Source organism: Schistocerca nitens, chromosome 4 (assembly GCF_023898315.1).
Source record: "Schistocerca nitens isolate TAMUIC-IGC-003100 chromosome 4, iqSchNite1.1, whole genome shotgun sequence".
NCBI classification, from domain to species: domain Eukaryota; kingdom Metazoa; phylum Arthropoda; class Insecta; order Orthoptera; family Acrididae; genus Schistocerca; species Schistocerca nitens.
In genome coordinates this window covers 537,675,969-537,688,497 of record NC_064617.1, presented here as the reverse complement: position 1 = coordinate 537,688,497, position 12,529 = coordinate 537,675,969, and the positions used below count along the sequence as shown (strand labels likewise).

The following is a 12,529-nucleotide window of genomic DNA, read 5'->3' as shown; positions in this document are numbered from 1 at the left end:
GAGAGTGAATCATACTCTCGGTAAATTTGTAAATTGAAAATAGCCTGTTTATGGGACTAGGGAAACAAATATTTTACAATAATTCTATTATTCAGAGGATGAGTTCTTTTGGTAACTGTGGATTTTTTAAATTTGTTAATCAAAAAAATTGTTCATAAAAGCTATTAGCTTGTGATTGGTCAAACATAAAAGATGTGGGATTGCAGGATTTAATAGTAATATCGGACTGGCTATGATGCAAGTCAGTCAGTCAGTCAGTCAGTCAGAAGAAAGTAAGTTCACGCATATTTTGTGGGCTGAGAGAATTCTTTTCTGAAGTTTAAGGAGCTCAGCAATCATCACGTTCAGGTGTGTACATTAGAAGCTCTGAATAAATGCAATAATTATGAGTAAACCTTAACCATTAAATGCCACAAAGTGAACGTGAATGTGTGACTAAGACGAACAAGCAAAATTCCATTTTTTATGCATAAACTACAATTTTTGAACTAACTAAAATCAACATGGCATATTGTGCAAGTAAAAAATATGAAACAAATGTCCAAAGGGATCAAAGTTGCATAATATTTGACTGAGCATTTTGTCACAGACTGCTCATTTTGTAATCTTTTTGGTAACTGGTTCACTTAGATACCATAAGCTTGCTACTATGAGTGACTAATTGCTTTTGAGTGTTGATACTGTAACTTAAGACAAGCACTGGCTTGGCAGAGTTTCTGTATCACACGAGTAACAATATATTGAAGTTTTCAGTCACAAACTATATTGCTTAACAGCTCTGTTAACCTTATACCAGAAAACATTTTATGCAACCTGCAGGTGTGTGTAGTGCAGCTAGTTTCCGCTATATCTTTATCTTTCTCTAGCCGAAGAACGTTATTCATTCTCTAACAGGTCAGATGTGTGGACTGAACTGCTGAAGATTGTATCAGCAAAAGATGAGTGGACATTTTCTGTACGACGAACAACAAACCAAGCCATTGCATGTCGTCCATTGCATTCAGCAATTCAAAAGCTGTAGTAGCTCGAAACTGCTACTGGGAACAGTTTTGAAAGAGGACAATGCAGCACAGTGAGCGAGAGACAGAATAATACAAGTGAAAAAGTGAAAAAGGAGATCAAATGCAATGATGACTGGGTATTAGGTGGGAAATGGATGGCAAACATCATGATGACAGAGGATGCAGGATATAATTGGACAAGATAGTGTCAGACGCAGTTAGCAGGTGGCACAACAGGGTGGCACTGTAGGCAACAGACAAAATGGATGGGGGCCCTGGATCTGGCGTAGCTGAGGGATGAGATCTGACCCGCTGGGATGACATACCATGACTACAGCAGAATACTGGAGATAAGTGTATTTTGTTTATTGCTTGCTTGTACTACGAAACTTGGAAGGATGGAAGAGAGTGCCAGTTCCGTAAATGTGAAAGAGGGGAATGAGATTCTGTCTAATGTGAGTGCCAGTCAAATAAGCAATCCTGAACAAAGACAAACAGGTGATTTATTAAATAATGAAGTTACAGTTGATGATGCACCTCAGTTATCTACAACTGTGGGGACAGAACTGGAACAAAATGTTCAAAAAATGCATCTCTTGGTGATAACTTAAATTTCAACACCAAGAGGTTGAATGATTTTAGTGATTTTAACCTGTCTAATGATAGTCAATTGAACATAACTGAACACGAAACAGTGAAAACAGATATCAAATTTGGTATGTTGCCTGTAAAGCTAATAGAACAGGAAACTGTATTGGGGTAAATAATGCAGAAAGTATGCAGTATTCAAGTTTAACATGAAGACAAATTTCACTGAAGTAAATACAGAACAGATTGATAATCTTCATAAGAAAACGTACAAACAGTCTTGTGAGCATCCTAGTAGTATTACTGGTTCAGCTGGTGAGCTTAAGAAATTTAAATCTGAAATTAATGTAAAGCTGGAAAACCAGGCTGCTGAATTAAAGAAAATGTGGGAGAAAGCTTTGCAGTTACTTGACACTAAGGTGGAGGAATGAATTTCTGAAGTTGAGAAAAACTGTAAGAAAATGTCAGAGAATGTTAAACGTCAGTTAATAAATATTGTTAAAAAAATGGCAATTGGAAGTAAACAAAGAGTAGATCAAGTTAAAGAGGACGAATATAAAAAGGAGGAGAAAGCTGCTGCTGTAGAATTTGTTTACAAAAATGATCACAAAACTTTGGACAGTAAAATTAATACTGGAAGTGCAAACTGTTTAAAATCTGTGAGGGCTGTGTCTGATTGTGTGGAAGTGATAGAAACTAAATTGCTTGAGCATGATAGAAAGTTGACTATAGTGGAGCATAGCATTAGATCAGGCACTGAACAGTGTCGGATATAATTTGGTGACCGATTCCTCTGAAGTGGTCTATATTATAGTTTTTACATTTTGACCCATCTGGAAGTATGCATCCGAAAGGATTTAGGACTGATCGCAAAATATTGGTTTTGTGGCATCGATAGTTACGATGCCACAACGTAGGTGCAGGCTCTCGCAAGTTGGCATTACAAGAGAAGACTAACTACGCCGACCACAGTGCCTCTGGCTGATGCTGTGGAGCTCAGTGAGTGCCATCTTGATTTCTCCCCATTTCATCAAGAGCAGACGGCCTGGAAATATTGGTTCTACTAGTGAGTGGGTTAGCTTACTATTGAGACTTTGTATTAGTTACGTTCAGTTAAAGCTTGGACAGCAATGAGTATTTGTTAGCTTTCAGATTATACAGAACACTCATCCTAACTCCACAGGATTAGATATTGACTACGGCTTCACACCTACGTGCTCATCCTAGACAAAGTTATGAATGCATTTGATATTGACTTGTGTTTTTGACTCTATTAAAAGGGTTAAAGTTACATGCAGTACCGAAGTGCTTCACCTCTCCTGCTACTACTCACTTCCTTCACTCTCAGCCCACATTACAGAAGCAGTTCACAGGAGCAGACCCACACACCGCCTCTCCAGATGGGATACAAAAGGTTTTATTACGTCAAAATTCTTGGGTGCAGCTGGGACCTGAGCAGTATGGTATGTTAGAAAAATTTAAGAAAGCCATTTTTAAAGTAGTTTTGGGGTAAACAAAAACAGCGAGAGTTGCAAAATTGTATCTGGGCAGGTGAGAAGTTTAATCCCAGAAAGAAAAGTGTAAAGAGGTTTGCATCGAAGTGGGTTACTAATTTGTCCGACAAATAAGTTTGAACCTGAAAAAATTATTATGGGTTTAGACTGGAAGTTGCCTATGAATTGGCATAACAAAATTATTGCTGCTCCCAGGTATGACATAAACAAGTTAATTAATTACTTGGAAAGGGTCAAGAAATTATTATAGGAAAAAGAGCTGGAAAACAGGAACTTAAGGCTCTAGAGAAATGTAGGAGGTCACGGAGCCTAATAATAGGACACAGATAGAACCCTCCTCGTGCAGAAGTAACTGAAAGTTATACATACTAAATACATTAGCAAAAATGAAATTTTAACCAATTCTCACCTTTGCTGTGACAATGTCCCCAGGAGCAGGTACAATACTCTGATCATTAATACTTCGAACTTCTATAATGGTCGACTGTAAAGAGAAAAAGCACATAAATTTAACATTTCACACCTGCCAACAGTCAAAATCTTTCAACAGATGTTAGAAAACATGTAAAGCGAACTCTGTTTTTAAAAAGGGGCAGTGCTGATATTATTGGACTGCAAAATAATGTACTCCATGTAGCTAGGAAAAATTAAGATATATCCCTTAGTTAATGCAATGCACCGCATAAGATGGCCAGGCCAGAACGTTTCTGCATGGTGAGCTACTACTTCCTGATACAACAAGAACTGCACAATGATGCTGAGATGGATACTTCATGTTGTCACCAAGCTGATCAACTAGAGGTGCGAAAGCAGCAACACAGCCAAAAGACAGAGCCATCGCAGTTTTGGTGGCCCAGTGGCTTCACATCTGAGTCATGGACGTATCGTGGCTTATATGACCAGAACCGGTGCATTAGCAAAACAAGTACACCCCAAGCCAGTATAAAGAACCCTCATTTTTAGTCAAGTTATTGGAGCTTACAGGGCACCAGTCCTGAGAACGGATCTACATCCATCCACGAGCCTATCAGTCTATGAATCTACTTGGATCCAGCAGTCACCCTTCTTGGAGTCTGTCGTAGCTAGCTGTGCCACTGCTGACAGTGCCAAGTTTGATGCTGTGACTTAGTTCTCTCCAACCAGCAGATCATCCGGTGGATTCACTTCAGCTGCTACCACCTCCCACCCTGGATGTCTCTAGCTCCATTGGAGGATATGCAACTGCTTGTCCACCATCACCTGCATGGGCAAACTTCTTGCTGCCTGCCTCTGCTCAGGACAAACTCTGCTGTTGGGAGCTGCCACTTCTGCACAAGGTCACTAGTGTGATCGTTCTCCCTTGGTTGTCCTCATTTGGGGCTGCTAACGGCCTCTACAGATGCAGCTGAGGCAGAGTTCCTGTTATGCTGGATCAGTGGACTTGCACTGTGGCATCTGTTGCCGCCACACACCGATTGTGGTGTCTTCCTAGACTAAGTGCATGCTGTTTACACCCCATGGGTGCTTGCCTCCCAGCGTGACACAATGGATGTACTTACAGTAATAAATGGTTTTTAACTGCTGTTCCTATGATATCTCATCGGCTGTTTAACAGGCACCTAGTCACCACTGCACTAGTTCCACCACACACCACAGTAACCAGTCAACCTGGTCATTACAAATGTTGTCAGAGCAGTTGCTGATTGATGTCTGCAGCTGGGTCCAGGACTTACTTCAGACGCAGTATGCAGTTCAGAAATGGGTGTTTTGGTGAGTCAGTTTTTATTTTTATGGCCTTTTGTACAATTTTGTTCATGGTCATGGTGAGGAGGAGATTAGTGTTTAACGTCCCATCGACAACAAGGCCATTAGAGACGGAGCGCAAGCTCGGGTTATGGAAGGACGGGGTAGGAAATCGGCCATGCCCTTTCAAAGGAACCACCCCGGCATGGTCATGGTGAATAGACTGGACATACAAAGGATAATGAAAGTGCAATCATGTTGGACAATAATCTGATTTAAAGTTTGTTGTTTTACATGTATCTCTATCTGAGTGTTTGTAGTAAGTGTCCTCTTTTGGTGTTGTATTGCTAGACAGATGTTGCACAAATGTGGGCAATGATGATGCAGTGGACAGCTGAAATTCTGTCAAAAGGGTTTGCTGTGTTGTTGGAGAAGAATGAAGCATTGCAAAGGCAGGCAGGCAGACACTCTAAAGGCAAATAATAAGCACAGACAAGCTGAGATAGTGGAAACAGAAGATCTAGTCAGTGTACCTCTTCCTTTAATTGATCCTACTGCAGCTGATCTTGTGGCTCCTTATTTGGGTAAGCCAGCAAAGGAAACATTGGTGTTTATTAGTGACTTTGGAGCTGCCACTAAGCTGCATAATTGGTCAGATCAGCTTTTATAAGGTCAATTTGGAACTGGTTGGCAACAAAAAGACATATTCCATGTACCATAAAGGATGAATCTGAAGGACTGGGCTGCCACCATTATAGCTGCTACACAGCTTCAGGATGTTGACATTGCGAGTTGGGGGCAGGATAAGAGGAGTGTTATTTCCTCAGACGTAAAGTGCTATTTGTGTAAGGGCCATACTTAGAAGCAATGCTGTCAAACACAATAACATGAATGTGAAGAAGTGTGGAATCAGACACGAGGCTGTTAGAACAAGAAGTGAAATGGGCAGCAACACCAAAGCATTTGTTAAATGCCAATGACAATTTCTACAACATCAGACAGCGACAAAGAATGCTGCAAAAGCATATGCAAAGGAAAAGTCCTGCTTAGTGGGCACGGTAAACAGAACAGAGCATTTTTGGTGGACACAGGGGCTTGTGTCTGGATCCCCTAGGTATGAAGGGACTGAAGTCACCACAGTATAAGTTACACACAGCAAGGGATAATGATGTGGCATCAATGGGATTGATATCGGTGCAATGAATTTTCAAGAATATATGGAACTACTGCTACATCTCTGTGAGGGGTCCTAGGGCATCACACAAAAGGTGATCTTTCGCAGTATACCACTGGACTTTGTCAGAAATTGTTCCATCTGGGAATGACAGCTGCAAATGTTGCTTTAGAACAAAGTTCACCAGTCATGAAGGTGGTATCAAATAAACGGCAGACACATGCATTAAAGCTCACTTGCACAATAAGGTACTGAAAGGTACAAGAAAGTTACTTTGGAGAAGTGTGGGTACTGTCCTAGTGAAGTGATGTGTGTTATAGAGCCATTGTAAAGAAATGATTAACTGGATACTTCGCACTGTTTTGTGAATACAGTCTGGCACATGTGCAGTAAATAGGTGATGATTATATGGGTCTGGTGGCTGTGAATAGTTTTGGCTCTGAGGACGCGAATCTGCCAAAGGATTTACTGATAGCCAACTTGGGACATCCTAGATGAGGATGAACTGGATGGGTCAAGTAAAGACCTTCACCACAAGCAAAGGAAGCAGAAGTCAGTTACGGAAGCTTCGTTAGTATGATTTGTGGATCTGTTCAATCCTGGTGGATCATTACCAGCAACACGAGTGATGCAACACTGTATACTGACGTAATAATAACCCCCCAGTCTGCAGGAAAATGTAAAGAATACCTAAGCACCTACAACCTATAATGGAAGAATACATCAATCAGGAGTTGACTGATGGCATCACTGAAGAGCATTTTAGTCCATGTGTTGGGCACTGAAGCTGAATGAAACACATAAACCCATCAAGAAATACAGCAATGCTGACAGCTTGAGTGGAAAGATTGGGGTCATGCGAGCGCTTGGCAGGAGCCCCGCAGAGAGGCAAGAACTGCACACTGCTGACATGGACTGCGTGGTATTTAGAAGACAGTCGCACTTTGCTCGTACAAGGAGCTATTGTGTAGAATGATAAAGTGTGGACCACACATTGTGGTACCTGCAGCTTTGATAGATGAGGTTTTATGGGAAGCACATGACCATGTAATAACACGTCATGGAGGGTGATGGAAACTGATCTTTGAGTAGTCAATAAATACATGTGGAGGATGAGGAGGCAGGACGTCAGGCACTATGCAAGGAATTCTACAGCATGCGCACAACGTGCATTCAGTCATTAACGTGTTCCATTGCAAAGATTACCACAGGCATCCAAGCCATTGGAAGTGACGTGGATGACATTCTGGGTCTATTCAACTTAACACTGACTGGTAACTGTTACGTGCATGACCACCACAGCTCATTTTTCGCATTATATTTTGACTGTTGCAAACCCAAATCAACAGGAAAATATGGCAGCACAGGCATTGGTAAACAATTTGATACTGAAATTTGGCAGTCCCGATCCAATCCGTACAGATCAAGGCATTAATTTTATGACTGATCTGTTTAAGCCACTACGTCGTCTACTGTGCATTCAGAAGCTGAAAAATCCGTAAACATAAAGCATCTGATGATATAAACTGTCAAATAGATGCCACACTATTACCAAGAAAAGTTTCATCATTGCCCCAGGGTGCCATATGATTGCGAAAGCCACCTAGATGTAAGAAAAAATGTAATTTATGAAAATGACATTATAGATCATAAGTAAGGCATAAATAAGATTCACTATGCACAAAACACATAGGTGCACTTGAAAACGGCTCTGTAAGCTGAAACAGGCAAGCTTGTTGTGCAGAAATCTCTAAAGACTACAATGCAGTTATTGGAACGGACATATAAAATGTCATATTCCGACTTAGTTCATGCTGCAGGCCCTGCTGACATGCGCACGTACGTGTGTGCGCGCGCACACGCACAAAATCATAACTTCTGTTTGTTTGTTACATTTATATGTGGTGTTTACATTCAATATACTATACCTTGTCTTTCTTAACAAAGTTGACAAATCCAGCCAGTGCGGAGTAAATATAACCATGTCTCTCATAAGTTCCACAGCCAGAGATATGCCCTTTATCAGCCAGACAGAGCCGCTGACCTTGAAAGTTTAGGAAAAAAATATTAAAAACTAGTAGTTAAATAATAAAAAAGCAATCTCAGAGAGAAATACAAATAACAACTTTGTTGGTTGGTGTAAAAGGGGGAGAGGGACCAAACTGCTTGGTCATCGGTCCCTTGTTCCTGTTAAAACAATCATACAGAATAAGAAGAAAATAAACAAGACATAGAGCACAAAACCAAAAGGAAGGAAATACTTTAAAAAAAAGGACAAGAAAACCACATAGAGACGGAAGAAAGATGTAGAAGAGATTAAAACAAGAAAGCAGATCATCATGGTTGGCTCACCACAGGAATAGAAAGGAGAAGCCAGCCACTCTGCCACACATTAAAACCTCCACCCTAAAAGCACTATGGTGGAGGACACAGAGGGACACAGGACATGCGCGAAAACTTAGATCAAATGATAAAACCTACCCTCACAAATAAAACGTACAACTAAAGCTGCTGCTGTCACCCAACACTGAAGGTAGGGTGCTGGGAAAGTTAAAAGTCGGCCGCACAGTGGCCAAAAGGGGGCAGTCCAGCAAGAGGTAGATGACCGTTATTTGTGAACCATAGCGACACTGGGATAGGTCCTCACAGGAGCAGTACGAAATGCAGAAGTCACCTGCATACAGAAAAGGTGAGACTGACAGTCCTACAGCTGCTGCTAGACCGTTAATAGCCACTAAAAATAGACACACACTCAATATGGAGCAGGCGTTATGCCATTCTCTTGAATACGAGGGTGGGGGGGGGGAGGTGGGGGGGGGGGGAACTATGGGAGGTGCCAACTTGGACAAGGAAAGTATGGAGCGACAGGAAGCTTTGGATAAAAATCGGGAGCAGGCCCCAGAGACCCCACTCATACAATGTGGCAAGGATATGAAGGCACCAGGTGTTGGAAAGACGCCATCACACCAGATCCGGTTGAAGACGACGAGGAGATGTCGCTTGTAGTCAGACAAAAGATGTTTAGTCATCTGACTGTGGATCCGATCCAGCCCAGGAGCTGCGTCAGGGCAATGTGCAAGGGTGCTGAGGAGCTCCCACTCTGTAAATGGGGTGTTATAGGATTCACTGTGGCGTGTAGTGAATGAGAGGACTTTCCTTTTCATCTGTCGTTTGTGGGTGCAAAAGGCCTGGGGTAGTTCTCCGACACAGAGGCTCGAGCATAGTGCTCAGCAAAGTGTTCGGCAATTGCATTTGCATCGGCATAAAACACGCCACTGATGTTAACACCAGGGACACCTGTTGGGGTCTGGTACTCAAAACAACATCTGATCTTTGTTCAGACTTGGGAAGGTGACGTATGGCACCCAATGGTCGACATGTACCTCTCCCAACACTCCTGTTTACGTCGTTTTATAAGCTGGCGAACACAGGCACGGAGCCACTTAAAGGCTATTAGGTACCCAGGGGAAGGGTGCCACTTATGTTGCTGAAGAGCTTGCCGATGCTCTGTAATTGCCTCAGTGACTTCCAGCTACCACCAAGGGACTGCCTTTCGCCGGGGGCACCATGAAGAACGAGGGATCGCGTTTTCCGCTGCAGAAACAATCGATGCAGTGACCTGCTCAACCACAACATCGATGGCACCATGTGGAGGAGATTCAATGGTGACAGCAGAGGTGAAGGCTTCCCAGTCTGCCTTGTGGAAAGCCCATCTGGGTAGGCGTCCATGGGCATGACGCCGGGTTAGTGACAGGAAGATGGGGAAGTGGTCACTACCACACAGGTCATCACGCACTCTCCAATAGACAGATGGGAGAAGTTCTGGGCTGCCTCTGTAATGGCTGAGTAAGTGCCCTGAGCCACACTGAAATGTGTGGGGGCCCCAGTATTGAAGAGGCAGACGTCAAGTTGAGACAGGAAAGTTTTGACATCTCTACCTCGGCCAGTATGCACACACCCCATAAAGGGTTGTTTGCATTAAAATCTCCCAAAAGTAGGAAAGGTTTAGGGAGTTGATGAATCAGTGCAGCCAATGCGTTCTGGGGTACTGCACCATCTGGAGGAAGATAATATGTGGCAGGCAGTTTTTTCCTGTGTTGTCCTTATCCTGACAGCCAGTCTCTCAAAAATGTTAATGTTAGAACCCTTAATTGGAAAAGTAGGTTACAGAATTTAAAGAGGGAAATGGGTAGGTTAAAGACGGCTATAGTTGGAATTATTGAAGTATGATGGCGCGAAGAACATTATTTCTTGTCAGGTGCATACATGGTTATCAACACAAAATCAAACACAGTAATGCAAGAGTATCTCTAATAATAAGAAAACAGGAATGCAGGTGAACCACTATAAACGTTATGGAATGATCACACAGGCTCAGTCACAGCTAAGACAGCTGGTAGACTTTGGTTGATTGGTAGACTGCTGGGGAAGTGCAATTGTCAATCTACAAAGGAGATTGTCCTCAATTCAGTCATGTGATCTGTTCTGGAATATTTCTCAAGTGTGTGAGACCTGTACCAAATAGGACTAACAGGGGATATTGAATGTGTACAAACAAGGGCACCACAAATGGTCAAAGGTTTGTTTGATCTGTCGGAGAGTGTTGCAGAGATACTGAAGATAGGTGCAAACTATCCCGAGAAAGTCTACTAACAAAGTTTCAAGAACCAGCTTTAAATGATGACACTATGAATATACCACAGCCCCCTACATATTGCTCACATAGGGTCATGAGGGTACAATTAGAATAATTACAGCATACACAGAGCCAATCAAACAATCACTTAAAAGACAACACAAACAGCTAATAAGCGTACAGAAAACACACACACACACACACACACACAAAGATAAAATGTAAACAAAATTCGAATATGGTGCCTAACTCTCTGGTGAACAAATGAACACTGGCTGGGCTGGGATCACAACAAACCACAATCACACTGTATTCTGGTGAAGTGAAAAGTGTTTTACGACCTCGTTTGTGGAAAACACATGCTATATTTACGTGTGCATCACGACCCCTCATCATGATGCGGAGAAAGAAGGGCTTGTCACATGAAAAACTTAAGTAAAAACGAATATAGGCATGAAATATCGCGACAAACTAAATTACATTCTAGATGATAGGTTAACTCCCAGCAAAATTTATAATCAACATCGTTTGATTGCAGATGACAAGCTACCTGTAGTAAATAATATACAAGTGATCTGGAAAAATCATGCACACCAAGTGTAAATGTATTAACAAAAAGAAACTATTGTTTGAACTAAACATCCACATAATTTTGTAATAATTTAATAAAAATGTTCACATTACAGAATAAATAAAACGGAAACCCACTGATGATGGCACAGTGGTGCTGAAACATGTTTGGGGACTGAGAAAAAAATGGTGTTTTGCATATCTGGCAGACCTCACGTCCTACAATTTTAACTGCAATTATGGTCAACACAAGGAGCTGCAAATCTAAATGATGAAAATCATTCTTCCACATTCTACACGTGAATGGCACAGGAAGAAATCCTAACTAATGGGGCGTATCCTATGCCATGCACTGCATGGGGGTTTGCAGAGTATATATGTAGATAGATATGGTGAACACATTAATGTAACTAAGACAGACAAAATCGAAAATAAAACACTGACAGAGTGTAAAATGGCAAAGCAGGATTGGCTGGAACAGAAATGCAAAACTTAACAAGCACATATTACTACAGAAACAATGATGCCACATAAAGACAAATTAAAATCCTTGCAGTACTAAGCAAAGGAAAGGCAGAAAGGCAGAAGAGGTATACAGGACTCTACCAAGGAAACGAACTTGAAGACAATATAGTGAAAAGACATGAGGAAGTACATGAAAATGAGGTGGTAGATATGACACTCCAAGAAGAATTGAACAGAGTACTGAAAGCCCTAAGTAAAAACAATGCCCCTACAGTAGACAACATTCACCCAGAATAATTAGGATCCTTGGGGGAGAAAGCCATGACAAAACTATTCCACCTAAAAAGTGAAATGCTGTGCCAAAATGATGTACACATTCTTTTGTTGAGTTACAACATAACATATAAAACTGAACATTAATTGCATATGGAAATTGGTTTGAGTTTGTAATATAGTTCTTAGTATTTAGTATTTCCCTTGTTTCTCTCTTTTTTTAAACATATTCTCTGGTGATGACTTTCTGCAAAAGTGAGTGACTTGAGGATCTAAAGTGCATTTATAATGTTCACAGCGCTTGGGTTGCATGCTAATGTTGGCACTCGTTGACATCAGTTGTAGCCAACCAGTTGATAGTATATGGCCGACAATGTGAAGCATTAATGACTTGTTTTGGTGGAAGATACAAACTGATTACATTTGTTTCCAACATGGAGTGTGGAAAGAAAACTGATGTTCTGACAGACCAGCCTGCAGTGATGCCCAAGAGGCCTAGGTTAGGCTGGATTGTGATAATTTGGTTGTGAGTCGTTAAAGCCAATTAATGTGAATGGAATAAAATTAGATGTGCTGATATATTGAC

General features: G+C 41.5%; 1 protein-coding gene across 2 annotated transcripts in view; it reads right to left on the bottom strand.

The window, feature by feature from the left end:
• Positions 1–12,529, bottom strand: part of LOC126253424 (exosome complex component CSL4) — a 76,268-nt gene that overhangs the window by 26,508 nt on the left and 37,231 nt on the right. For both annotated transcript variants that reach the window (XM_049954752.1, XM_049954753.1), the window contains exons 2-3: positions 7,928–8,043; positions 3,513–3,587 (exon numbers count right to left, since the gene is read on the bottom strand). In XM_049954752.1, the coding sequence (XP_049810709.1) occupies positions 3,513–3,587; positions 7,928–8,043 (191 nt within the window). The remainder of the gene's footprint in view (positions 1–3,512; positions 3,588–7,927; positions 8,044–12,529) is intronic.